The sequence below is a fragment of the Bos indicus x Bos taurus genome, chromosome 7 (assembly GCF_003369695.1).
Source record: "Bos indicus x Bos taurus breed Angus x Brahman F1 hybrid chromosome 7, Bos_hybrid_MaternalHap_v2.0, whole genome shotgun sequence".
Taxonomy (NCBI): Eukaryota; Metazoa; Chordata; class Mammalia; order Artiodactyla; family Bovidae; genus Bos; species Bos indicus x Bos taurus.
In genome coordinates this window covers 58,456,995-58,484,170 of record NC_040082.1, presented here as the reverse complement: position 1 = coordinate 58,484,170, position 27,176 = coordinate 58,456,995, and the positions used below count along the sequence as shown (strand labels likewise).

At 41.3% G+C, this 27,176-nt stretch overlaps 4 protein-coding genes across 4 annotated transcripts in view; all 4 read left to right on the top strand.

Moving 5' to 3' along the window:
* The window catches only part of LOC113895248 (protocadherin beta-4-like), a 149,341-nt gene that overhangs the window by 98,445 nt on the left and 23,720 nt on the right, over positions 1 to 27,176 (top strand). The gene's annotated exons all lie outside the window — the stretch shown is intronic.
* On the top strand, positions 7,285 to 11,334 carry LOC113895246 (protocadherin beta-14). The gene has a single exon (XM_027546210.1). It carries the CDS (start codon positions 7,883 to 7,885, stop codon positions 10,280 to 10,282), a length of 2,400 nt encoding a protein of 799 aa, XP_027402011.1. The 5' UTR covers positions 7,285 to 7,882; the 3' UTR covers positions 10,283 to 11,334.
* On the top strand, positions 15,041 to 20,479 carry LOC113895251 (protocadherin beta-18-like). Its single transcript, XM_027546215.1, has one exon. It carries the CDS (start codon positions 17,718 to 17,720, stop codon positions 20,106 to 20,108), a length of 2,391 nt encoding a protein of 796 aa, XP_027402016.1. The 5' UTR covers positions 15,041 to 17,717; the 3' UTR covers positions 20,109 to 20,479.
* LOC113895249 (protocadherin beta-15-like) lies at positions 21,600 to 25,521 on the top strand. The gene has a single exon (XM_027546213.1). The coding sequence runs from the start codon at positions 23,017 to 23,019 to the stop codon at positions 25,405 to 25,407; it is 2,391 nt and encodes a 796-aa protein (XP_027402014.1). The 5' UTR covers positions 21,600 to 23,016; the 3' UTR covers positions 25,408 to 25,521.

The following is a 27,176-nucleotide window of genomic DNA, read 5'->3' as shown; positions in this document are numbered from 1 at the left end:
AGGGTTATTGTGAAGACATATTAATATTGTGACCACCCACATAATCTTGAAATTTAAAGTTTTTATTTTCCAGATATCTGACTAATGTTACAAAGGTATAATGCAATCTAGTAGAATGCAGGCTCCTGAACCATAATTTGTTTATTGTAGAGTGGACTTATGTGCTAAAGTGTATAATCTTTTGCCTCCTGTGCTCTCCCAGAATATATATACACTGAGCACTAATTTTCAAATTTTGAAATAGCCAATAGAAAAATTATATAACATATAAACATAATAGAAATGTTTTGTAAACTACTTAGCTTTTTTGTGATGCAATTTGAAATTGCCTATATTATTCCATTCAATTTAATTTTCAAATGTCATGATCCACTAAATTGATTTCATGACTTACTAATGGGTAGCAATCCAAAGTTTCAAAACCACGTTTCTCAGATATTTGTAGAGTACTGAAAAGTAGGAAAAGATAGTCCTTTAACATTCTAATTTTAAAACTTTTTTCAAGCCATTGTAGGAGAAAGTTTTGTTTCATGCTGTACAAGCTCTAACCAACCACTTTTGCTTTGAATGACCTGACTATATCATAGAAGAGAAAGCCTTCATTGTTGGGGGAGGATATTTCCAAGAATTTCATCAAAAAGTCTTAAAGTCTATATGTTGTGGAAGGAAAGTATAGATGAGCAAAATGAGTAGGGGTATACAGGGAAAGGAAATGTGTTCACAAGAGAGAGAGTAGGTATGAGAAAGAGGACATGCATGATGGTAAAATGATTGTTTTTATTCCTGAGGTGGGGCCACAGACTAGAGTCAATGCCAGGAACTGCCTCTTGAAGATATTCTAATCTTAACATTGTAGAGGGGCTGGGTACTAGTTAATAATGCCTGTAAGTACAATCTCTCGCTCTAGCATATCCAAAATAACCTAATGTTTACACTTCTTGAATGCTAAAATTTCACTGCCAGTTCTTTTGAACTGTATGAACTGATTGATTACTCTTTGAATTTAAGAAAAATGGAGGGAACAAAAGTTTCTCCATGCAGGCTAACTAAATTCTAATTTTCTGTTTTCAGAAGTGGAACTAGAAATAAATGAAAGCTTAAAATAAATGTAAGCTTCTTTACATAGAGAATAAAAACTCATATTAATAAATCAAAGTATTAAGGTTACCTCCTATCATTACCGTACTTAGTGGGGAAAAGATGGATGACCACTAGCATAAAGAGGTATATGATGGGATAGCTGTCAAAAATGAAGGTGGGAGTGTTCTAGTAGCTTGTTTCCCCAGTAAGCTTGGCCTCTCACATTTATAATAGGGGAAGGGGAAAGAGCAGTTTAAACAACTCAGGCAGAAAATTTAACAGGTGCAACAGCAGAGAAAAGCCTGTTGCTTCGGGTTTTTCCACCTACCTGAACAGGAAGACTTGTCTATTTATGGAAAGAACTGTTTCCTGACTCTAATGGAGAATGGTGAGGCCTTTGGAGCTCAGATACAAGTAAACCAACCAATTCTCTTCAAATGTATTGTTAAAAACAAATTTTGCTCTTATGCATCAAATAATTTACAGTTAAATTTAAACCAGTGCATAGGAATTCAACTGTATCAGCCAATTTTATATTAAAGGACTATAGGTTGTCAATGGGAAGAGGTCACTTACAAAACGGAGATGTAAGAAACTGTTCAGCTTCCCAGAGTTGATTTTCTTGAAAACCCTTGCCAATAAGAACAAAACAACAGTTTAGGTTGGAATTTGCCAAGAGTATGGGAAAGAAAGGGGCTTCCCAGGTGGCTCAGTGGTGAAGAATCCACCTGCCAATGCAGGAGCTGCAGGAGCCCCAAAAGACGTGGGTTCCATCCCTGGGTCAGGAATATCCCCTGGAGAAGGTAATGGCAACCCACTCCATATTCTTGCTGGAATAATCCCATGGACAGAGAAGCCTGGTGGGCTACAGTCCATGAAGTTGAAGAGTTGGACGTGACTGAGCACGCATCTACTGGTTAATCTAGCATGGCCTCTCAGTACCTTGGCCGCATGCTGTACTTTCTCACTACCCAGGATTATTCTATGAAATATGATTTCAGATCTCTCCCTCTAAGAATACCTTCTATGAGAACCTTCTGTGCCTTTAGCCCTCTGATTCTATCACATCTTGTCTTTGACCTTGTCAAGACCTCCATCCCATGATGCTGCTATTACCTATCAACCCCCTCCTGTTTTAATTTCCTTCCCATCAGCTGACTCCGATTTTACCATTTCCAACCATGCTCATGCTCATATTCTCAATTCTCTGTTTCAATTTTCCTTCACTCTAGGATTTCCTTTACCTCCTGATGAAACACATTAGATAAATATTTTTATCTAGTTAAATTATTCAATAAAAATTATCTTTTCTCTTACACCTAGGATGCCACACTTTATAAAACAAAGCTTAGCAAATAATCAGTACTATCACCACTAAGGTTATCACATTCAAAATTAATTGGGCTTTCAAGATCAAGAAATCTTTTTATATTTTCCTAAGTAGCATTCTCTTTTACTCTTCAATAACAACTTCATACCTACTTATCTTAAACTTCTTACCCTACTACTTACATACCGCTTTTTGGCAGATGAACTTACTTAATATCTTAAAGAGAAAACAAAATCCATCAGATGGGAATTATCTTAATTTCCTATCCCCAAATTTATACTCTTGATAGCATATGTACTTGTAATTTCCTCTGCTGAGTTCCCTTCCACTTAAGTCCAACTCATTCATATTTGCTGAATCCTGTCTTTGACAACCTTCTAGGGGCTTAACACTGATAATATCCTTTCTTGTATAATTTTCTCCTTCTTTACTCAGTACTGCAAATCAGCATTTTAAAAACATTTCTCTAGGCTTAAAAAACCCTCTTGAGTCTAAATTCCTCTCCAGATACAAATCTACTTTTTTCTTTTGCAGCTAAATTTCTCAAAAGGATTTCCATTTTTACTTCCTTATCCCTCTTGCTTTTCAACCCAGTGCAGTCCATATTGAAAACTGCTATTGTAAAGCTGATCAAAGATTTCTGTGTAAGTTTTTAAGATTACACCGCTGAAATAGAGTAGTACAATTATGCAATGGCTTGTAAAATATGTCTCTTTCCTCTAACAGCCACAATGGGTAAATGATTGCATAGACAGGGCAGCTTTGCTCTTCATGGTCCTTCTGGAACCAAAATTTGTTCCAAGTAATTCCTCTTGCATCCCCTATTGCAATGTCATAATCTACATGACTGTAGCTGGGTCACTGCTACATCTGGGTTCTAGTTGACTAGGAGGGAAAAGAGAATCCAGATGTGGCAGACCCAGGAGTGGCAAATGAAAGTTCTATTCACAATGTGTGAGAACTTAGCCACACCTAACTACAGGCAAGATGGAGACACTATGTGCTTGGATACAGTTCTATCTCTATAAAGAAAAAGGGAACAGATTTTGGCAGACATCTAACAGAATCCTGCACAATGACCATCTCCTTAAATCCAATGGACCATTTTAATATTTATTTTTCTTGAGTTTTCTGAAGCATTTGCTACTGTCAATCTTCCTCATAGTTTTGAAATGCTATATGCTTTTGGTTTCATAATTCTGAACTCTGGGCCTTCCTCATCTTTTTAAAAAAATACTTCCTTACCTCATCTCTAAATGAAGATATTTCTCAGAATTCTATGCTAAACCTCTTCTATTCTCGTTTGACACATTTTTGCTTGGTTTACATGGAGATCTCATGGTTTCAAACACAGGCGTACCTCATTTTATTGCACTTTGCAGAGATTGTGTATTTTTACAAATATAAAGTTTGTGGCAACCCTGCAACAAGCATACCTATCGACAGCATTTTTCCAACAGCATTTGCTCACTTTATATCTCTGTGTAACATTTTGGTAATTCACTATTTCAAACTTTTCATTTTAACTATATTTGTTATAATAAAACAAAATATAATGGTGATCTGTGATCAGTGATCTTTTTTTTTTTTTTTTTGATCAGTGACCTTTGATGTTACTGTTGTAATCATTTGGGGGAGCACCATGAACTGTACCCATATAAGACAGTGAACTCAACAGATAAATGTTCTGACTGCTCTACCAACTGGCTGTTCCCCATCTTTCTCCCTCTCCTTGGACCTCCCTATTCCCTGAGACACAACAATATTGAAAATAGGCCAATTAATAATCCTACAATTTGCCTTAAGTGTTCAAATGAAAGCAAGAGTCACATATGTCATTTTAAATCAAAAGTTAGAAATTATTAAACTTGGTGAAGAAGGCATGCTGAAAGATAAGAAAGGCTAAAAGGCCTCTTGCACCAAAGACCCAGGTGTGAATGCAAAGGCCAAGTTCTCTCTACTTATTTCTCTTTTTTAAAATTAACTTATTTGGCTGCTCCAGGTCTTAGTTGCAGCATGAGGGATCTTCCATCTTTGTTGCAGCAAGTGAACTCAGTTGTGGCATGTGGGATCTAGCTCCCTGACCAAGGATCAAACCCATGCCCCCTGCATTGCGAGTACAGAGTCTTAGCCACTGTACCACCAGGGAGATCCTCCAGGGATAAGTTCTTGAAGGAAATTAAAAGTGCTAATCCAGAGAATACACAAATAATAAGAAAGTGATAGTCTCATTGCTGATGTGGAGAAAGTTTTAGTGGCCTGCACAGAAGATCAAACCAGATATATAACATTGCTTTAAGCCAAAGTTTAATACAGAATAAGGCTTCAACTCTTCAATTCTATAAAAGCTGAGAGAAATGAGTAAGTAACAGAAGAAAAATTTGAAGCTAGCAGAGGTTGGTTTGTGAGATTTAAGGAAAGAAGCTGTCTCTAGGACATGAAAGTGCAAGGTGAAGCAGAAAGTTCTGATGCAGAAGTTGCAGCAAGTTATCCAAAAGATCTAGCTAAGATAATTCATGAAGCTGACTACACCATCACAGCTTTTCAGTGTCGATGACATAGTCTTACATTGGAAGGAGAAGTCATATAGGATTTTCATAGCTAGAGAGAAGTAATGCCTCACTTCAAAGTTTTAAAGGACAGGCTGATTCTTTTGTAATGGTCTAACACAGCTGGTAACTTTTAAGTTGAAACCAATGTTTATTTACCATTCCAAAGACCCTAGGACTCTTAAGAATTATGCAAAACCTATTCTGCCTGTGCTCTTTAAATGGAACAACAAAGCCTGGATAACAGCACACCTGTTTACAGCATGTTTTACTGAGTATTTTAAACCCACTGGTGAGACCTAGTGCTGGAGATGTACAACCAGAATAGTGTTGTTTTTATGCCCGCACACAACATCTGTTCTGCACCCCATGAATCAAGGAGTCATTTTGACTTTCAAGTCTTAACTATTTAAGAAATACCTTTCATAAATCTTTGGCTGCCACAGATGGTGATTTCTCTAATGGATCTGGGCAAAGGAAATTGAAAACCTTTTGAAAAAGATTCACCATTCTGGATGCCATCAGAAATACATTGATTCATGGGGAGCAATCAAAATATCAATATTAACAGGAGTTTGGAAGAAGTTTATTTCAACCCTTGTGACTCAGGGGTTCAAACTTCAGTGGAGGAAGAAACTTCAGATATGGTGGAAATAGCAAAAGAACTAGAATTAGAAATGGACCCTGAAGATGTGACTGAACTGCTGAAATCTCATGATGAAACTTTCTCATGGATGAGGAGTTGCTTCTTATGGATATGCAAAGAAAGTGATTTCTTGAGATGGAATCTACAGGTGAAAATGCTGTGAAGGTTACTGAAATGACAACAAAGGGTTTAGAATATGACATAAACTTAGTTGATAAAGTAGCAGCAGGGTTTAAGAGAATCAACTCCAATTTTCAAAGAAGTTCTGTTATGGGTAAAATGCTCTCAAACAGCATTGTGGGCTACAGAGAAACTTCATGAAACGAAGACTCCATTGATGCAGCAAACTTCATTGTTGCCTTAAGAAATTTCCACAGCTACTCCAACATGTAGCAATCATTCTGATCAGTCAGCAGCCATATAACTGGAGTGTAACTGCTTTACGGTGTTGTGTTAATTTTGCATGAATCAGCTATATGTATACACATATCCCCTCTCTCTTGAGCATCCCTGCTACCTCTCCCCCTCCCTCCTCTCTAGGTCATTACAGAGCACTGAGCCGAGCTTCCTGTGCTATACAGCACCTTCCCACTAGCTATGTATTTCACACGTGGTAGCATATATATGCTATCATAATTTCATGCAGCCATGAAATTAAAAGATGCTTACTCCTTGGAACAAAAGCTATTACCAACCTAGATAGCGTATTAAAAGCCTAGACATTACTTTGCCAACAAAAGTCCGTCTAGTCAAAGCTATGGTTTTTCCAGTAGTCATGTATGGATGTGAGAGATGGACCATAAAGATAAGCACCAAAGAATTGATGCTTTTGAACTGTGGTGTTGGAGAAGACTCTTGAGAGTCCCTTGGACTGCAAGGAGATCAAACCAGTCAATCCTAAAGGAAATCAGTCCTGAATATTCATTGGAAGGATTGATGCTGAAGCTGAAGCTCCAATACTTTGGCCACCTGATGTGAAGAACTGACTCATTGGAAAAGACTCTGATGCTGGGAAAGATTGAAGGCAGGAGGAGAAGGGGATGACAGAGGATGAGGTGGTTGGATGGCATCACTGATTTGATAGACATGAGTTTGAGCAAGCTCTGGGAGTTGGTGATGGACAGGGAAGCCTGGTATGCTGCAGTCCATGGGGTTGCAAAGAGTCGGGCATGACTGAGCAACTGAACTGAACTGAACAAGCACTTACCAGCCACTTTGTAAATATTAAACCATTAGATTCCTATAATAATCATCCTAGAAGGTAAACATTAATATTACCCCTATTTTATAGGTAAGGAAGCAGAGGTACATAATTTGCCCATGACTGTAGACAGTGAGTAGCAGAACTAGGATTCTAACGTAGATACTGTGATTCCAGAATCCATGTTCATAACCACTATGCAGTGCTATCTCCTGGGTATAAGATGTCCCTTCTAGGTATTTACATATTACTATTTACCTATGCAAACATTTTGGCATATTTTGATTATTTATGCCAAATAATATGCCATTTGATTACTTTGGCATATTGTGATTACCAAATTTTCTAGCCTTTGAGCCCCATAAAGACAATGTCATGTCCTTAATATGTAGTTTTTAAAAATATACAAGTGAAAAAGTAATGACAATATTAACCATAACTGACTGAAATCTATAAGTGTTTACAAGACTGGAGAGGAGAATACATTTGCAATAACTCAAGAAATGGCCTGAATAAAACATAATTTTTTTCAGTTCAGGATATTTTAATGGTTCTTCTTGTCAAGCATTCAAAACAGTGATAATTCAATGAATTTCATGAATTTTGTTTAAATACTGATTTAAAAGAAAATGGGGAAATGCAAACACAGATCGAATATAAAATGTATTAAGGTTCTATCACTAAATTTGTGGTCCTTATCTGTTAGAGATACTTAGTGAAGTATTTAGATGTAAAAATACATGATGTCTGGGATTGCTTTAAAATACTCCAGATGAGTTTATGAGTTACTTGTTCAAAGAGAAAAAATTTTTTACTGAAAAAAAATCAGAGAGACACATGGTGGCGCTGCAGTATAAGACAAAAACAGTGCTTCTACAACACAGGGCTCCATTATTCATGAGAACAGAGAACATCCAACCCACTGAAAAGAGAGGTATTAAGGCGCTTCGCCTACAGACTTGGAGGTTTATATAGCCTTCAGAAGTTTCCAACTTAAAAAAAAAGATCAGAGCCTCAGTTTGCAAAATTAGGGATGAACTAAGAAATTTCCACAAAAAAGGTTTCTTCAAAGAACCATGGAGATCAGAGGGGCACTCGTTCTGCAGAAAAGGCAAGTCCTGATTCTCTTTGTTTTACTGGGATTGTCTCAGGCGCGTCCCGAGTCTGTGCCCTATTCTGTGGCAGAGGAAACAGAAATCGGTTCTTCGGTGGCTAATCTGGCAAGGGATCTGGGGCTTGGTGTGGAGGAGCTCTCTTCACGGGAGGCTCGGGTAGTATGTGATGATAATGAAAAGCATTTGCACCTCGATTTGCTGACTGGGGATTTGCTGATAAACGATAAACTGGACCGGGAAGAGATGTGTGGCTCCACGGAGCCCTGTGTGATGCATTTTCAGATGGTATTGGAAAACCCTTTACAGTTTTTTCAGGCTGAGCTGCACATCAAAGATATAAATGATCACTCCCCTACATTTCTTGACAATGAAATAGTTATTAAAATATCAGAAAGTACCACTATTGGAACTACATTCCTAATGGAGAGTGCCCAAGATTTGGATGTAGGAAGCAACAGTCTTCAAAACTACACAGTTAGCCCCAATTCTCACTTCTACATTAAAATTCAAGACAGCGACGATGGAAAGATATACCCAGAACTGGTCCTGCACAGAGCGTTAGATCATGAGGAGGAGCCTGAGCTCAGATTAACACTTGTAGCACTGGATGGTGGAAATCCCCCCAGGTCTGGGACAACTTTGGTCCTCATCAAGGTCTTAGACATCAACGACAATGCCCCGGAATTTCCTCAGAGGCTCTATGAGGTGCAGGTCCTGGAAAACGCACCGGTTGGCTCTTGGATTATCACCGTCTCTGCTAAGGATCTGGATGCAGGAAATTATGGGAAAATACTTTATACGTTTTTTCATGCATCGGAAGATATTCGTAAAACATTTGAAATCAATCCAATATCTGGGGAAGTTCATTTGAGATCACAACTGGATTTTGAAGTAGTACAATCCTACACTATAAATATTCAGGCAACAGACGGTGGGGGTCTTTCCGAAGAATGCACTCTTTTGGTGAAAGTAATAGATACAAATGACAATCCGCCAGAAGTGATCATCTCATCAATTACAAAGATAATTCCAGAGAACGCCGCAGAGACGCTTGTGGCTCTTTTTAGTGTCCGAGACCAAGACTCTGGAGAAAATGGAAGGATTATTTGCTCTATCCAAGATGACCTCCCATTTTTTCTGAAACCGACCTTCAAGAACTTTTTCACCCTAGTTTCAGATAAAGCACTGGACAGAGAGGAAAGAGCAGAGTACAATATCACCATCACGGTCACTGACATGGGAACCCCAAGACTGAAAACCGAGCACAACATAACCGTGCTGGTTTCCGACGTCAACGACAACGCCCCCGCCTTCACCCAGACCTCCTACACCCTGTGGGTCCGCGAGAACAACAGCCCCGCCCTGCACATCGGCAGCGTCAGCGCCACAGACACAGACGCGGGCGCCAACGCCCAGGTCACCTACTCGCTACTGCCGCCGCCCGACCCGCTCGTGCCCCTCGCCTCCCTCGTGTCCATCAACCCCGACAACGGCCACCTCTTCGCCCTCACGTCCCTGGACTACGAGGCCCTAAGAGCCTTCGAGTTCCACGTGGGCGCCACCGACCGCGGCTCGCCCGCGCTCAGCAGCCAGGCGCTGGTGCGCGTGCTCGTGGCGGACGCCAACGACAACGCGCCCTTCGTGCTCTACCCGCTGCAGAACGCCTCGGCGCCCTGCACCGAGCTGGTGCCCAGGGCGGCCGAGCCGGGCTACCTGGTGACCAAGGTGGTGGCGGTGGACGGCGACGCGGGCCAGAACGCCTGGCTGTCGTACCAGCTGCTCAAGGCCACGGAGCCCGGGCTGTTCGGCGTGTGGGCGCACAACGGCGAGGTGCGCACGGCGCGGCTGCTGAGCGAGCGCGACGCGCCCAAGCAGCGGCTGGTGGTGCTGGTCAAGGACAACGGCGAGCCGCCGCTGTCGGCCAGCGTCACGCTGCACGTGCTGCTGGTGGACGGCTTCTCGCAGCCCTACCTGCCGGCCCCGGAAGCGGAAGCGGCGGCCGCGGCGCCGGCCGACCCGCTCACCGTCTACCTGGTGGTGGCCTTGGCGTCGGTGTCGTCGCTCTTCCTCTTCTCGGTGCTGGTGTTCGTGGCGGTGCGGCTGTGCAGGAGGGGCGGGGCGGCCTCGGCGGGTCGCTGCCCGGTGGCCGAGGGCCACTTCCCGGGCCACCTGGTGGACGTCAGCGGCACGGGGACCCTGTCGCAGAGCTACCAGTACGAGGTGTGTCTGATGGGAGGTCCTGGGACGAATGAATTTAAATTTCTGAAGCCGATTATCCCTAATCTTCCAGTCCAAGACACTGGTAGGCATATAGGGGAAAATGAGAACTTTAGAAATAGCTTTGGACTCAACCTTCAGTAAAATAATTTGAACTTCTGATGTTTTGTTATTCTTGGCAAACTGTAGACACCCCCTTTTTTTTGTAGGCCCCTTTTTGCCAATCTGTAATATATTTTATGTTGGATGGTAGTTGCATGTATTATCATTTCTTATGCTCTCCTCGCAGTTGCTTTAAAAAGCTTTAGTGGCTTTAAAATTAGTGGCTATAATGTCATGGAAAAATAGTTTTGATTTTTTTGTCATTTGGTCTAAATGTCATAGTAATGGAGTTATTGCTAATTTTTTGTTGTGATAATGGTGTTATGCAAGACGACATTATTATTTGAAGGTGTAAATTCTAAAGTATTAGGGAATGTCACTATATATGTAATTTACTTCTAGATATTTCATCAAAGCATAGATAGATACTTCAAAAATTAAAAGTCCTGTTGACTGGGTGGAAAGTATATTGGATCTTATTGCACACTTCCCTTTGAAATTTTTCATCATAAAGGGTAAAAGTGCTACCTGTCCATATTCAATAGTAGGGTACCTTATTTGTTTTGGTTATTGTTATATCGAGTTTTTCATGAATTTATGACAAAACTGACCACATTGAAAATTAGTGATTTCTTAAGTAATTTTCCTCTTTCCTCATTGTCGTTGATGCTGTTTTGAGGGGAGTTCTGCTATTTTACATTGCTTTGTTTTCTCTCAATATGCCACATTTGCCAGTTTAAATTTGTATTATAGTGTTCATTACATAGCTCGATTGTTTATGGTGTCATCTTAAGTAAAATACTCTTCCAATAGAAGAATAAAGATAAAAACTTCTTAAGAATTAAGATGAAAATTCAAACTGTTAAAGAAATGAACTCAGTTCACTTTTCTCTTAATTTTTAAAAGTAAATATTAAAAATCCTTAATATTTATGCTCTTTCTCAGATGTTCACAAAGGATGGGTCTATATTAATGGCTTATAGATGCCTCATGGTGTTCCAAATCATAATGTCTCCAATCTGTAAGTGTACAGTTCAGTGGAGATTTTGGTAACTAGAATGTAGTGTGGCTAATAAAGCTACTATGCATATACATTTCTGTGATTTCTCTTATAAAATTAAATATTATAGACTAGATGATGTAGTAAAATGCAATTTTGCTTGATGTTGTGAAATGGGTAAAACAAATTCCAATTTTCTTAGGAAATTTTTCTTTGCTTCATGAAGCTTTTACTGGTCTTATTTTGCATTGCAACAGATACTTACTAGTTGTGAGAATTTTATTAACTAGACATTTAAGCAGTACTTCTGCTGCTAAGTCACTTCAGTTGTGTCCGACTCTGCGACCCCATAGATGGCAGTCCACCAGGCTCCCCCGTCCCTGGGATTCTCCAGGCAAGAACACTGGACTGGGTTGCCATTTCCTTTTCCAGTGCGTGAAAAGTGAAAGTGAAGTTGCTCAGTCATGTCTGACTCTTAGCAACCCCATGGACTGCAGCCTACCAGGCTCTTCTGTACACGGGATTTTCCAGGCGAGAGTACTGGAGTCGGGTGCCATTATACAGTCCTGAAAAAAAAAATGTTTGGACCCTCTTTACCTCTCAGAGGCATAAGAAGCAAATCTTACTTTTCTTATGCATAAGAGTAAGAATAGACAAGAACAAAATACTCTACTTGAATAATTCATAAACAAGCTTGTACACTGCCAGATAGAATGAAATTCAAGGTCAGATCCTTTTATATAGGAAAATTTAGTCATGACCGAAGAGATGTCAAAATTACCGGGGGGAGGGAGAGACTGATTACTTTTCCAGTAAAATTGGCTGGAAAATTCACTATATAAAGAAAATATCTAAGTAAAAATCTCTTTACAACCTTACTGTTGGTTTCACTTTCTTAAACAAGGTTTTTAAAGTGCAAACAGGAGGTGGAAGGAGGTTCAGGAGGGAAAATGTGTATACCTATGGCTGATTCATGTTGATGTACGGTAGAAACTAACACAATATTGTAAAGCAATTATCCTTCAATTTAAAAGTAATAAATTTTGAAAAGCGCAAACAATAAAGATAAAAACTGACAAACATTACTACCTTAAAACTAGAGGATAGCTCAGATAAACTAGCAGATGGGATGCAGGGAGAAGCTACTTGCAACATTTTAACTCAGAAGGATTAATATTTAGGTTATTCAGATAACTCCTGTAGATCAGCAAAAGTCAGAAAATCAAGGGAGCCAATAGAATGTTTTTTAAAGGACGAAAGAGAAAAGTAATTCAAAAGAGGGGAAAACAAAGTCTGAAAAGAACACGAAGTTACACACAACCTCATTAGTTGATGATATACATGATAAAATAATTTTACACCCATAGATGAGAAATTTGGGTAACATCATATGGAACCATAGATGTATATGCATAGAAAATTGCATATACCCCCATTTTGAGGGAATTTCAATAGTATTTAATGAAATTTAGTATGTATGTAAATTTAGTATTACTAAAAATATAAAAATATACACAGTTTATGATCTAGCATTTCTACTTTGGGGCATATAGCCAGAAAATTCTAACACAGCTTTACAAAGTGATGTGCATAAGAATGTTTATCTTGGGAAAGCAAATAATGGGAGTCTGTCTACATATTCATCAGTAAAGAAGCTGATAAATGTGAAACATATTTGTGAAGGAGCACTATGCATTATTCAAAAGGAGTGAACTTACTCTGCCTACAATCCTACAATCTGCAGGAAACCTGGGTTGGATTCCTGGGTCAGGAAGATCCCCTGGAGAAGGGAATGGCAACCCACTCCTGTATGTTTGACTGAAGAATTCCATGGACAGAGGAGCCTGGTGAGCTATAGTCCCCCGGGTGGCAAAGAGTTGGACATGACTGAGCGACTAACATTTCCCTTCACTTTACTATGCAGTGTTGAAAAGGAGTGAACTAGGTGTACAATCACATGGATAAATTCCAAATGTTTTAAAAGGAAGAAAAAAGGAAAAAGAGACTGAGATTTATAGTACAGTACCAATATATCCGTATAATACATAATATCTTATACTTGTAAAAATATACAAATATATAAACATATTGGAAGAAAAGAAGAAGGAACAGATGTAGGAAAGAAGATGTGTATTTTACATATAGGGTGAAGATGGAAGTGTGAGCTATACCAATATCAATGACAAAAAAAAAAACTATTTCTTCAAAGACATTGCTTAAATTGATTGCAGCATCATAGTTGATTTAGTATTGATCAGATCAAGTTGGTTAAAATATATATACTATTTCTCTATCCTCTCAATAAGATCAATTCTCCACACTCCATGAGAACAAAGTATTTGCTTCTCATTTTGAGATATAACAATATCCTTGAGATTTTATATTTTTAGTAAGGGTGGTATAGATTATGTATACCAACACTCCTACTGGAAAAAAATAGTTTAATAAAACACTAATACATTGTCAGGTCACAGTTAATGTTAAAAGGTAATTCAGAAAGATAAAGCAACACCCAATCAATTTTTTTCCCTGGGATTTGGAATTCTGGGAAATGTGAACCTCTATTTTGATGGTGTATATGGGGGAGAAAATCAAAGCCTAACATACTGAGAAGCTGATAGAAGACCTTCACTTCAATAAATTCAGATTCCTAAGAACTACCACCTTTATGATAATAAACTGGAAATTGATGAGCCCTTGTGTACAATTTTAGCCTTGAACTTTATTTTTAACGTTGCACTTAATTTAAGGTGGTAGTTGACAAGTAGTCGTCCCAGATCTTGATAGAACCAAATGGAGACCTTCTATGAAAGAAGGTTTATTCATCTTATGCCTAGAATTATTTATATAAATAATTTTTATGTTAACTTGAATATAAAGAAAACTGGATGCACAAGGAAATATGACACCATGAGTGAAACCCAACAAAACATGAAACAAAAAAATAAACTTGCAAATGGGCTTCCCTGGTGGCTCAGACAGTAAAGAATCGGCCTGCAATGCAGGAGACCAGGGAATCCTTGGGTGGGGAAGATCCCCTAACGGAGAAAATGGCTACCTACTCCAGTATTCTTGCCTGGAGAATTCCATAGACAGAGGAAGTCTGGTGGGCTATGGTGCATGGGGCCGCAAAGAGCTGAGCGCCTAACAGTTTCACTTTTCAAATTTGCAAACACTTCAGATGTTTCAGTTTATCAGACACACTCTATAATAAACTAACAACTTCAATTGAAATAAAATATATAAAATGAACAGGAAACAAGAAACAATAAAATGTGAAAGATTAGGAAAGAATCAAATAGAACTCCTATAATTGAAAAATGTGATACAATTTTAAACTGCATAAAAGGTTTAATAGAAAACTAAATGCAAAAAATAATGTGTGGAGCGAAGATAGAGCAGAAAATAACTTATCCCACATGCAGCTCATAGGGTTAATAAGATAGAAAATATGGGGGAGATGGTTAGAAAAGGATAATAGAGTAAACAAGTTTAACATATTTATCCAGAATTCTAGGAGAGATGAGAAAGACTGATCAGAGGCAATATTTGGAAAACTAATGACTGGGGGACTTCCCTGGTGGTCCAGTGGTTAAGAATCCACCTTGCAAAGCAGGAGACATAGGTTGGATCCCTGATCTAAGAACTAGGATCCTACATGCTGCTAGAGGGAACTACTGAAGCCCCTGCGCCCTAGAGCTGGTGCTCAACAGGAGAAGCCACCAAAATGGGAAGTCCAAGCACCACAACTAGAGAGTAGCCCCTGCTTGCTGCAATTAGAGAAAGCCTGCATGCAGCAATGAAGACCCTGGTGCAGCCAACAAATCAATCTTAAAAAAAAAAAATGGCTGGGAATTCTTCAGAATTAATGAAAACATAAGTGCACAGATTCAAGAGACCCAAATAAGCCTAACAGGATAACAAAAGATAACCATACCTGGAAACATCATAGTGAAATTTGAAAAAAGCAGAATTTTTTTAAAAGAAAAGTCATAGGCAAAAGACTTTTCATATTTAAACACATGATAGACTGAAAGCTGTGTTCCATGTTGACAATTTCTCAACAGTAGCAATGGAAATTTTTAAAAAGTAAACTACCTTCAAAGTGCTAAAAGAAATTAGCAAACCTTCCTGCCTAAATAGTCTTTGCTCGTCATCAAATAAGGGAATCAAGTTAACTGGATGTCAGTTGATTTAAAATTAATCAAGATCATGGGAGAGAAGTGGGGTAAAGCTAGTTTTCAAATACACTTTCTTATACTTTTCCTCTGTCCCTCCCTTACTACAGTCCTAAGTCCAGGAATTTGACTTAATGTCTATCTTCATCTCAAGTGACATCCAATTCTTCCCTAGTCTAGTAGATCTATATGACCATGACCACTTCTAAATAGAGTAGTCTTTTAGAGCTGCATCTCTAAAATCACCAATTCAAACATACTTCTCTTAATTTACAACTTACATTATTTCTCTAAGGGCTTCAGTCACCATTCAGATCAATAAGTCCCAAATTTTCTCTGCAGCCCAAACCTCCTTCCTCACTTTATATAATGTAAGATTATTTATGTAATAATTTATATGGATGCTCTATGGACACCTCAAACTCAACATGTTTTACATCAAAATTTTCCCTTCATCAAAACTAAATGTTTTCTCTAGCTCTATACATATGCCTTCTGGTCTTCCTGTGTTCACTCTATCAGTTAACAGAACTAACATTCACCCAGTTCCCTAAGCCTGAAAAAAAAAAAAGTACATTTACTCATTCTTATCCTACTCTGTTTAATCACCACATACTGCATATTTTATCTTTATTATCCTAATACAACTCTATAACTGCATTTGTAGATGAGAGCAGTATCACCTAACTGTATTAATGCAACAACTACTAATCTGTCCCTTGCCTTTAGTCTTACTCCTCTGTGATTTATCATCAACCCTGAAACAAGATGATCTTTTAAAAAATAAAACTGGGTCATGTCACTTTTCTACTTACAACCTTTCAATAATCTCACATTTCTATTTATGTAGAGTCCAAATACCTTGGCATGTGTTACAAAATTATTTGTTGATCTTTCCAATCTCACCATTTCTCTCTTCTTGCTCTATGGCTCAGCCACACTGATCCTATTTCAGTTCTTCCAAAACACTTCTTTCATTTTGGATCTGTACGACCATGTTTTTAGTTTGTTGGAAATTTTAGCCCATGTCCAATTTTTATTTGGATTACTCATACTCATTTTTCATGTATCAAACCAGAATTTACTTTTTCCAGAAAAGTCTTTCCTGTATTCCAAATTTTGGTTAGGTGACCCTCATCTATGCTCTTATACAAGCATGAACTTTTGCTTATCATGGCATTCATTATGCTCTATTTTAAATGTGTGATCACTTTTCTGCCTCCATCTTTCAGGACAGAAACTATGTCTGTCTGTTTCCCATTCTACCCCAACACTAATCACCATGCCTAGCACAAAGTATATGCTCAATAAATATTTGCCAAACAAATTAATGAATGGAGGAATAAAATATGTAGAATTATGTCTCTGAAAGGCTTGGGTGTACAAAACAGAATTAAGTTCCACAACTAAACTGGGCTCCAGTTCGTTCAACTTTTTAAAAATGTTGACAGAAACTGGACATATCTTATGTTATTCAATACTGATGAGCATTTACTTTCTACTAATGCCAGGTAGGTCACTTATGGAGTATTCCTAAATAAACAGTACCATTTACCCAGCCAGTATTGTTCAGCTTCCCCTGAACAACTGTTTTCATATAGCAGGTTCAGTTTCCAGTGCATGCCTTTATCCTTATCATTTTTTGAAGTGTATTTGCCGATACCTAGAGAAGACTAAGTTCTCTGGTCCCATTTCCAATTTTCCTTGGAAACTCTTGCTCACTAAGTCAATTACATAAAAGAGTCCTCTTAACTATTTTTAGTTGTTTTATATATTGTCTTCAGAGGGAGCATAACTTAGCTTGGGATGATACCTTAAATACGCTTTTTATATCCACCACAGCTCTAGAGATTGTAGTCTATTGTGTTAAAGACGTAAAAGTAACAGCATCACATACCACAAAGAAAAAACTCAGAAAAGAAATATAGGAGAAATATAGGAAAACAGGAGAAAATACCTTTTGCATCATCAACAAATAGGATAAATTAATATTTTGTCTCAAACTTACTTAACTATATTTAAAACCTGAGAATCTGCAGAGTCGCGTGGTGGCGCTGCAGGATAACATTGGGAAATATTTGTACCATCAGACGCTCTGGTTTCCGTGAACCTTTAGAACTGGGAGTGCCGGAGAACCAGTGATTAAAAGAGGCTTTCAAGAGAAAGCTAGGGAGCCAGAAACTCCTTTGCCACAAAACTGCAAGTCTTCAGGCTCCCAAAGGTTCATGCTGATAGATGAGAGAAGCTGTTTGAGATTGCATTGAAATGTTTCCGCAGAAAGGCATTTGACTAGGGAGCCATGGAGCTAGGAAAAGGAAACCCTCAGCAGATAAGGCAAGTGCTGCTTTTCTTTGTTTTCCTGGGAGGGTCTTTGGTGTGTTCAGAGACCTGGCGGTATTCTGTAGCAGAGGAAACGGAGATCGGCTCCTTTATAGGCAATGTGGTGAAAGACATAGGTTTGGGTGTGGAAGACCTGGCTGCACGAGGGGCCAGAGTCATCTTTGACGATTATAAACCACACTTGCGGTTGGATCTGCAGACTGGCAACTTGCTTTTAAATGAGCAACCGGACCGGGAGGCACTTTGCGATCTTACCGAGCCATGTATATTGCATTTCCAGGTATTACTTGAAAATCCTTTGCAATTTTTTCGGGCTGAGCTTTGGGTTGAAGACATAAATGATCACACTCCCACGTTCACAAACAAACATATACTTCTGAAAATCTCAGAAAGCACTGCTCCAGGAACCTCGTTCCAAATGGATAGCGCTCAGGACTTAGATGTAGGAAAGAATGGTGTCCAAAACTACACGTTAAATCCCAATCTTCATTTCCACCTTAAACTGCAAGACAGTGAGGACGGTAGAAAATACCCAGAGCTGTTACTGGACCAACCTCTGGATCGAGAAAAGGAGCCTGAGCTTAGATTAACGCTTACAGCCCTGGATGGAGGGTCTCCAGCGAGGTCTGGAACTGCACTGGTGCGTGTGTTGGTCTTAGATATCAATGACAATGCCCCACAGTTTGAGAGGTCCGTCTATGAGGTTCCGATACCAGAAAACAGCCCTCTGGACTTCTTGGTCGTCAGGGTGTCTGCTACAGATTTAGATGCAGGAATAAATGGAGAACTATCTTACTCATTTTCCCACGTTTCCAGAGACATACAGAAGACATTTGAAATCCATCCAGTTTTTGGTGAAGTCCGTTTAAAAGCGTTTCTGGATTTCGAATTACTTCAGTCTTACACAATAAATATTCAGGCCATTGACGGTGGGGGCCTTTCAGGAAAATCAGTAATTTTAGTTAGTGTTGTAGATGTAAATGACAACCCGCCAGAAGTAGTCGTAACATCTCTTACCAGCCCCATACCAGAAAATTCATCGCCGGAAATGGTGGTCGCGGTTTTTAGCCTCAGAGACCAAGACTCTGGAGACAACGGGAGGATGGTTTGCTCAATTCAGGACAACCTTCCATTTCTCTTGAAGCCTAATTTCAAGAATTTCTACACCTTGGAAACAGAGAGCCCACTGGACAGAGAGAGTAAAGCTGAGTACATCATAACCATCACGGTCACTGACATGGGAACCCCAAGACTGAAAACCGAGCACAACATAACCTTGCTGGTGTCCGACGTCAACGACAACGCCCCCACCTTCACCCAGACCTCCTACACCCTGTGGGTCCGCGAGAACAACAGCCCCGCCCTGCACATCGGCAGCGTCAGCGCCACAGACACAGACGCGGGCGCCAACGCCCAGGTCACCTACTCGCTGCTGCCGCCCCCCGACCCGCTCGTGCCCCTCGCCTCCCTCGTGTCCATCAACCCCGACAATGGCCACCTCTTCGCCCTCACGTCCCTGGACTACGAGGCCCTAAGAGCCTTCGAGTTCCGCGTGGGCGCCACCGACCGCGGCTCGCCTGCGCTCAGCAGCCAGGCGCTGGTGCGCGTGCTCGTGGCGGACGCCAACGACAACACGCCCTTCGTGCTCTACCCGCTGCAGAACGCCTCGGCGCCCTGCACCGAGCTGGTGCCCAGGGCGGCCGAGCCGGGCTACCTGGTGACCAAGGTGGTGGCGGTGGACGGCGACGCGGGCCAGAACGCCTGGCTGTCGTACCAGCTGCTCAAGGCCACGGAGCCCGGGCTGTTCGGCGTGTGGGCGCACAACGGCGAGGTGCGCACGGCGCGGCTGCTGAGCGAGCGCGACGCGCCCAAGCAGCGGCTGGTGGTGCTGGTCAAGGACAACGGCGAGCCGCCGCTGTCGGCCAGCGTCACGCTGCACGTGCTGCTGGTGGACGGCTTCTCGCAGCCCTACCTGCCGGCCCCGGAAGCGGAAGCGGCGGCCGCGGCGCCGGCCGACCCGCTCACCGTCTACCTGGTGGTGGCCTTGGCGTCGGTGTCGTCGCTCTTCCTCTTCTCGGTGCTGGTGTTCGTGGCGGTGCGGCTGTGCAGGAGGGCTGGGGCGACCTCGGCGGGTCGCTGCCCGGTGCTCGAGGGCCACTTCCCTGGCCATCTGGTGGACGTCAGCGGCACGGGGACCCTGTCCCAGAGCTACCAGTACGAAGTGTGTCTGACCGGAGGAACTGGGACCAGAGAGTTCAAGGTTCTAAAGTCTGTTGCCTCCAATCACCGGGGGTCCATGATTAATGTAGAAGAAAACTCAGACTTTCTGAATGGTTTTGGATTCAATTAGGAATTTATTAGTTTATTGGAGTTGGAAATTCTTTCAAAATACAGTTTCCATTTGCTTTTAGATTCATATAGAATTTTTTTTGCTGACTTCATTTTCCTAGTTAAGGTTAGCAATTTTTCTTGAGTATATAGTCATATATATGCTCTTTATTCTATTTTGATGGAAAGATCATTCAACTTCATTATTGCAAAGTCACAAACATTTAATTTTTCAACTTTTTGTCATCAAACACTATTGATATGAAGATGACCCAAGACGCATTCTGTTTGATTGTTGTTCAGAAACCGCTTCCTAATTTTTTGATACTGTGGTTACTTGGGAGATGAGCATCATAAAATATAATGAATTATTATTATATCTTCTATTGAATCATATTATGCCTACCTGTCTTAAATTTTTTAATGGAGAAATGTCTGCAAAATGCATGTTTTTGTTTCACAATTGTATTAAATGGAAAAGACTACAATTTCTCCTATACTTAGACTTTTGCTCTCTTTACATCAACCTTCTGTATATAATATATATGAATGTTACTGAAATAGTATTTCAAAATATTTAAATAATAGGTCCCTTTTGTAGTGTCTATCTATCCCACCCTACCTTTTTCAGAAAACTTCTCTCTTCAGTAATAGTATATTGTTGCAACCATGTTTATTTTATATGACTTATCTCCCTCTGTGATTTCAGATAATCAAAGTGGTAGACATTACTGATACAAGCTTGACCAATCTCATTTTCTCTGCTTTAAAAAATGGCTTTATAAACTAGTATAAAATAGCCCATTACTTAACAAGAAAACTATATCATGATGGCTAAATACATGAAAAAAGCACCGAAATTCAATCTACTTAGATAAGTGAAAAGTGAAAGTGAATTCACTTAGTCGTGTCCAACTCTTTGTGACCCCATGGACTGTAGCCTACCAGGTTCCTCCATTCATGGGATTTTCCAGGCAAGAATACTGGAGTGGGTTGCCATTAAAGGAGATGCCTAAAGAGTAACCTTGTTGTGGATTTTCTGATCTCTTTCAAGTAAGATTTCTCTATTGAGTTTTTGGAAGCAAATATGCTATATTTTAATAAATTTCCCTCTAAATAAGATAGGCAAATTGTTTTTTCCCCTTGTCAAAAGCACTTTTAGGTAGTCTTGCATGGTTTGGACCTTACTATTGGTTTGAGATGTTAAAAAATAATGGTTTTCATATTAATGTACTATGTAGGATCAAAGATTGTAGAATATTAGTAGTCTTTGAGGGTCTATAAAGAATTGATGGATATTTCCAAACTGAATGGTATTTGGAGTGTTAAACAGAAGTTAGAAATTCCTAGAAAAATTCTTTCTTACCTAGTAGAATAATAGGTCCCACAGTAGAATTTTCTGCAACCCTATGGACTGTAGCCCACCAGGTTCCTCTGTCTATGGGATTTTCCAGGCAAGAATACTAGAGTGGGTTGCCATGCCCTTCTCCAGGGGATCTTCCCAATCCAGGGATCGAACCTGCATCTCTTCTGACTCCTGCATTGGCAAGCAGGTTCTTTACCACTAGTGCCACCTGGGAAGAAGCCCATTATGACATTAATTATATTCAAAAACACTGACAATGTAAAATATGTTCTTAAAAGATGTATGACTTATTTGTAGATTCACTAGAGCTTTGCTATTATGTTCTTTCTTTATTATAATATATTCCTTTACTTATAGGAACCAGGGCATTTTGCTATTTAATGAAAAAACATTTTATGCCATTCTGAATTATTTCAAATTACTATTCATAAGAGCATAGAAAAAAAGCCATTTGAGAACATGCTGCCTTGTTTATACAGCTCCTATAATGAAGTAGGATGTCAGCAAAGCTGGCAGCTTCTATATTAGGAGGAGAATCCATCCACCAGAATTTTAAAATTAATTGTGACTTATTCATTGATCTAGTCAACAAATACTCATTGAGCATCTACAGGAATGCTCTGCCAGTAACTGTTCTCAATGTTAGTGGGTGTAAAGGTGAACAAAACAAAGTTCTCAAACTCAATGATGTCACAAAAAAGAAACAAATATGTACACCCTTGCTTTATAAGACAATGACCAATGCTAAGGAAAAGAGAAGGGTAAGAGAGATGGGAAGTGCCCTCATATGCATTTTCGCATACTTTGTAAAGTTTCATAAAATCCTAATGCTCTGACCTTATGTATAATAGGTATTATAAACTGGACTTAAATGGTAGCTTTTTCCTCTATGCGATTCCAACAACGGAAACCACAATTCTGGCACATAGGGTACATAGAATTTAAAAGCATATGTAGAGGAATTCCTTCTGTTTCATGGAGAGACTTTTAATAAATCACATGGGCTTTTATTGTTATTTTTAAAAGACGAACATGACTGATCATCATTAAGTGTCCTTTCACTTCTAAGTTCTCCTCAAAGCACCTCACCTAGACAGCAGGTTCTAGAAGGTAGGGACAATGTCTGGATTGTTTATTGATGTATTTCAGAAACTAGTACATATATATCAATCATATTTCCTTGAATGATGTATGAATAATTATGATTGCCTGGTTTTCTGATTATATACTCTTCCCCCAAACATTTTCAAGCTTCTAATAGCCTTTTAGATTATTATATAGAAAGAATACAATTGTAGCAATTATTTTCGAAGACAACGCATGGTGGCGCTCCAGGCTAAGGCGTCGAAAAAATATGCCCAGGAAATGCTACCAATTTTACATCAGATCTCCAGCGGAAGCGAAAAGACTGTAATGTAAGCAAAGCTCACAAGTCTCCAGAAAATGCTACTCACAGACATTTCCGGACAGGTTACCAACTGGGAGAACCATCACGTTCTCAGTCACATCGCTCCCTAAAATAGAGCTGGCCCTTGATCCTGGAAAGGCATTTGTGGAAGTAAAGATGGAGGCTGGAGGGGAGCGTTTTCGTCAACAAAGGCAAGTCCTGATTCTCTTTCTTTTGCTGGGAGTGACTTTTGCCGGCTGGGAATCCCGTCGCTATTCCGTGATGGAGGAAATAGAGAGCGGCTCGTTTGTGGCCAACCTTGTCAAGGACTTGGGGCTCGGAGTGGGGGAGCTAGCTGCGCGGGAAGCCCGGGTGGTCTCTGAGGATAACGAACCCCGGTTGCAGCTCGATCTGCAGACTGGGAAGTTGACATTAAATGAGAAACTGGACCGGGAGGAGATGTGCGGCCCTACAGATCCATGTGTAATGCATTTTCAAGTATTACTGAAAAAACCATTGGGAGTATTTCGAGCTGAGCTACTGGTGAGAGACATAAACGATCATGCTCCTGAGTTTCCTGAAAGAGAAATGACTTTGAAAATCCCAGAGAACAGCCCTCCTGGGACAGTGTTTCCTCTGAAAAAAGCTCAGGATTTGGACGTGGGCAACAACAACATCCAAAACTACAGTATCAGTCCCAATTCTTATTTCCATGTTTCCACCCGCAATCGGGGGGATGGTAGGAAATACCCAGAGCTGGTGCTGGACCGAGAGCTTGATCGGGAGAAGCAGGCCTTGCTCAGATTAACCCTCACAGCGCTGGATGGCGGCTCTCCGCCTCGATCTGGTACCACCCAGGTCAGAATCTTGGTCTTGGATATCAATGACAACGCCCCTGAGTTTGCGCAGGCCCACTACCAGGTGCAGGTCCTGGAGAACAGCCCCGTAGGTGCCCTCGTTGTCAAAGTTTCTGCTAGAGATTTAGACACTGGGACAAATGGAGAGGTATCATATTCTCTTTTTTATAGTTCTCAGGAGATGAGCCCAACTTTTGAGCTAAACAGCCTTTCGGGAGAAGTTCGCCTAATTAAAAAACTCGATTTTGAGACAGTATCCTCATATGATCTAGATATAGATGCATTTGATGGCGGGGGACTTTCTGGAAAATGCTCTGTCTCCATTGAGGTGGTAGATGTTAACGATAATGCCCCAGAACTAACTATTTCATCACTTACCAGCCCCATTCCTGAAAACTCCCCCGAAACAGAAGTGGCCCTGTTTAGGATTCGAGACCGAGACTCAGGGGAGAACGGAAAGATGACTTGCTCCATCCAGGATGATCTCCCCTTTATTCTGAAACCATCTGAAGAGAATTTCTACACGCTGGTAACAAATGGGGCGCTAGACAGAGAAAGCAAAGCTGAGTATAATGTCACCATTACTGTCACCGACTTGGGGACACCGAGGTTGAAAACGGAGCACAACATAATCGTGCTGGTGTCCGACGTCAACGACAACGCCCCCGCCTTCACCCAGACCTCCTACACCCTGTGGGTGCGCGAGAACAACAGCCCAGCCCTACACATCGGCAGCGTCAGCGCCACAGACACAGACGCGGGCGCCAACGCCCAGGTCACCTACTCGCTGCTGCCGCCCCCCGACCCGCTCGTGCCCCTCGCCTCCCTCGTGTCCATCAACCCCGACAATGGCCACCTCTTCGCCCTCACGTCCCTGGACTACGAGGCCCTAAGAGCCTTCGAGTTCCGCGTGGGCGCCACCGACCACGGCTCGCCCGCGCTCAGCAGCCAGGCGCTGGTGCGCGTGCTCGTGGCGGACGCCAACGACAACGCGCCCTTCGTGCTCTACCCGCTGCAGAACGCCTCGGCGCCCTGCACCGAGCTGGTGCCCAGGGCGGCCGAGCCGGGCTACCTGGTGACCAAGGTGGTGGCGGTGGACGGCGACGCGGGCCAGAACGCCTGGCTGTCGTACCAGCTGCTCAAGGCCACGGAGCCCGGGCTGTTCGGCGTGTGGGCGCACAACGGCGAGGTGCGCACGGCGCGGCTGCTGAGCGAGCGCGACGCGCCCAAGCAGCGGCTGGTGGTGCTGGTCAAGGACAACGGCGAGCCGCCGCTGTCGGCCAGCGTCACGCTGCACGTGCTGCTGGTGGACGGCTTCTCGCAGCCCTACCTGCCGGCCCCGGAAGCGGAAGCGGCGGCCGCGGCGCCGGCCGACCCGCTCACCGTCTACCTGGTGGTGGCCTTGGCGTCGGTGTCGTCGCTCTTCCTCTTCTCGGTGCTGGTGTTCGTGGCGGTGCGGCTGTGCAGGAGGGGCGGGGCGGCCTCGGCGGGTCGCTGCCCGGTGGCCGAGGGCCACTTCCCGGGCCATCTGGTGGACGTCAGCGGCACGGGGACCCTGTCCCAGAGCTACCAGTATGAGGTGTGTCTGACTGGAGGTACTGGGACGAATGAGTTCAAATTCTTGAAGCCTGTCTTACCCAGTATTCTAGAATCAAACTTTGAAAGGAAATCAGAAGGAAGTCCAACCCTCCAGAATCGTTTAGGCATCTGAAACTTCTCCAACTTCGTACGTTAGTTTTATCTCCTACACTTTTCCCTTTTTTAAAAGTGAAAGTGAAGTCGCTCAGTCGTGTCCGACTCTTTGCGACCCCATGGACTGTAACCTACCAGGCTCCTCCGTCCATGGGATTCTCCAGGCAAGAGTACTGGCGTGGGTTGCCATTTCCTTCTCCAAGAGATCTTCCCGACATAGGGATCGAACCCCGGTCTCCCGCATTCCAGGCAGACGCTTTAACCGCTGAGCCACCAGGGAAGCCCCATCCCTTTTTTAACCTGGTAGTAATAATTCTACTTGTCTTTCTTCTTTTCAAAGTTTTTCATAGTAATGCTAATCTTCGTTTTGTTGGCCTGTTTGCTCTATAATTAGTTTTCCAATTATTGTTAGTAAAATTTTGTATCAGGAAAGTTCATACTACTGGTTAAATTTTTAGTATTTATTTCTAAATGATAATATGAAAGCCTTTCAGAATAAAAGTAATTCTAACTTTATAAAGAATTCTTTTCTCACTGTATATAACACTATGTAAAAATGTCTGACTCATTTTACATTTCATTTTTTTATTACTGGAAGGTTTTAAGTTTTTGTTATTTACACAACTATGACTTTTCTATAACGCCTCTTCTGTTTGGAATGGAATCAATTTATATTTGTGTGCTGTGCTGTGTGCTGTACTAAGTCGCTTCAGTCATGTTCCACTCGTCGTGACCCTATGGACTATACCTTCCAGGTTCTTCTGTTACTTGTCTCCAATTTTTTCCAAGCTCTGTTTGGATTTTTGTTTTATCAGTAGATAGCCACATGTATAACTTCCTATTTATTTCAAAATCACTCTTGTAATCATTGGACTTTCACTTTAAAATACATGTTATCTCATGAACGTTTATCTTTTTCATCTATTCTAATTTAATGTTGAAGACTTTTAAGTTCTTCCTTATATCTAACTGAAGTCATGATCCTGTTAAGAGTTTAATGATACCCACAATGACTAATGAGTTCTCTTTTTTTTAAAAAATTATTCTTAACTAGAGGATAATTGGAGAAGGCAATGGCACCCCACTCCAGTACTCTTGCCTGGAAAATCCCATGGACAGAGGAGCCTGGTAGCCTGCAGTCCATGAGGTCACTAAGAGTCGGACACTACTGAGCGACTTCACTTTGACTTTTCACTTTCATGCACTGGAGAAGGAGATGGCAACCCACTCCAGTGTTCTTGCCTAGAGAACCCCAGGGATGGGGGAGCCTGGTGGGCTGCCGTCTATGGGGTCGCACAGAGTTGGACGCAACTGAAGCGACTTAGCAGTAGCAGCAGCAGACGTGACCAAGCAATACATTGTCTGCCGCTGTCCCGTACTATTACAAACAAATTCTCAAGTGAGCTCTAAATTCTGCCCCTAGAGGAGCTATTGACACAGCGTTCCAGTATCTGTTTGCCTTTGGATGATGACATTGTTCTGGTCAATAGGTAATTTGAAAGGAAATACATTGTAGAATTAACATTACTTAAGCAAAGAAAACTTAGTAAAGATATGTTGGTGAGGGAATTGAATGATTTGAAGAAATAATCAACTCTGTTGTCAGGATGACTCTTATCTCCAGGAACCTGGTGTGGTTGGCAGAGTAATGGCCCCCTAAAGACATCCACATCCTAATCCCTGGAACCCGTAAATATCCTGTGTTGTATTGCAATAGGAAATTAAGGTTCAGAGGTATTAAGGTTGGTAATCATTCTTAAAATACGGAGAATATCCTAGACGATTTGG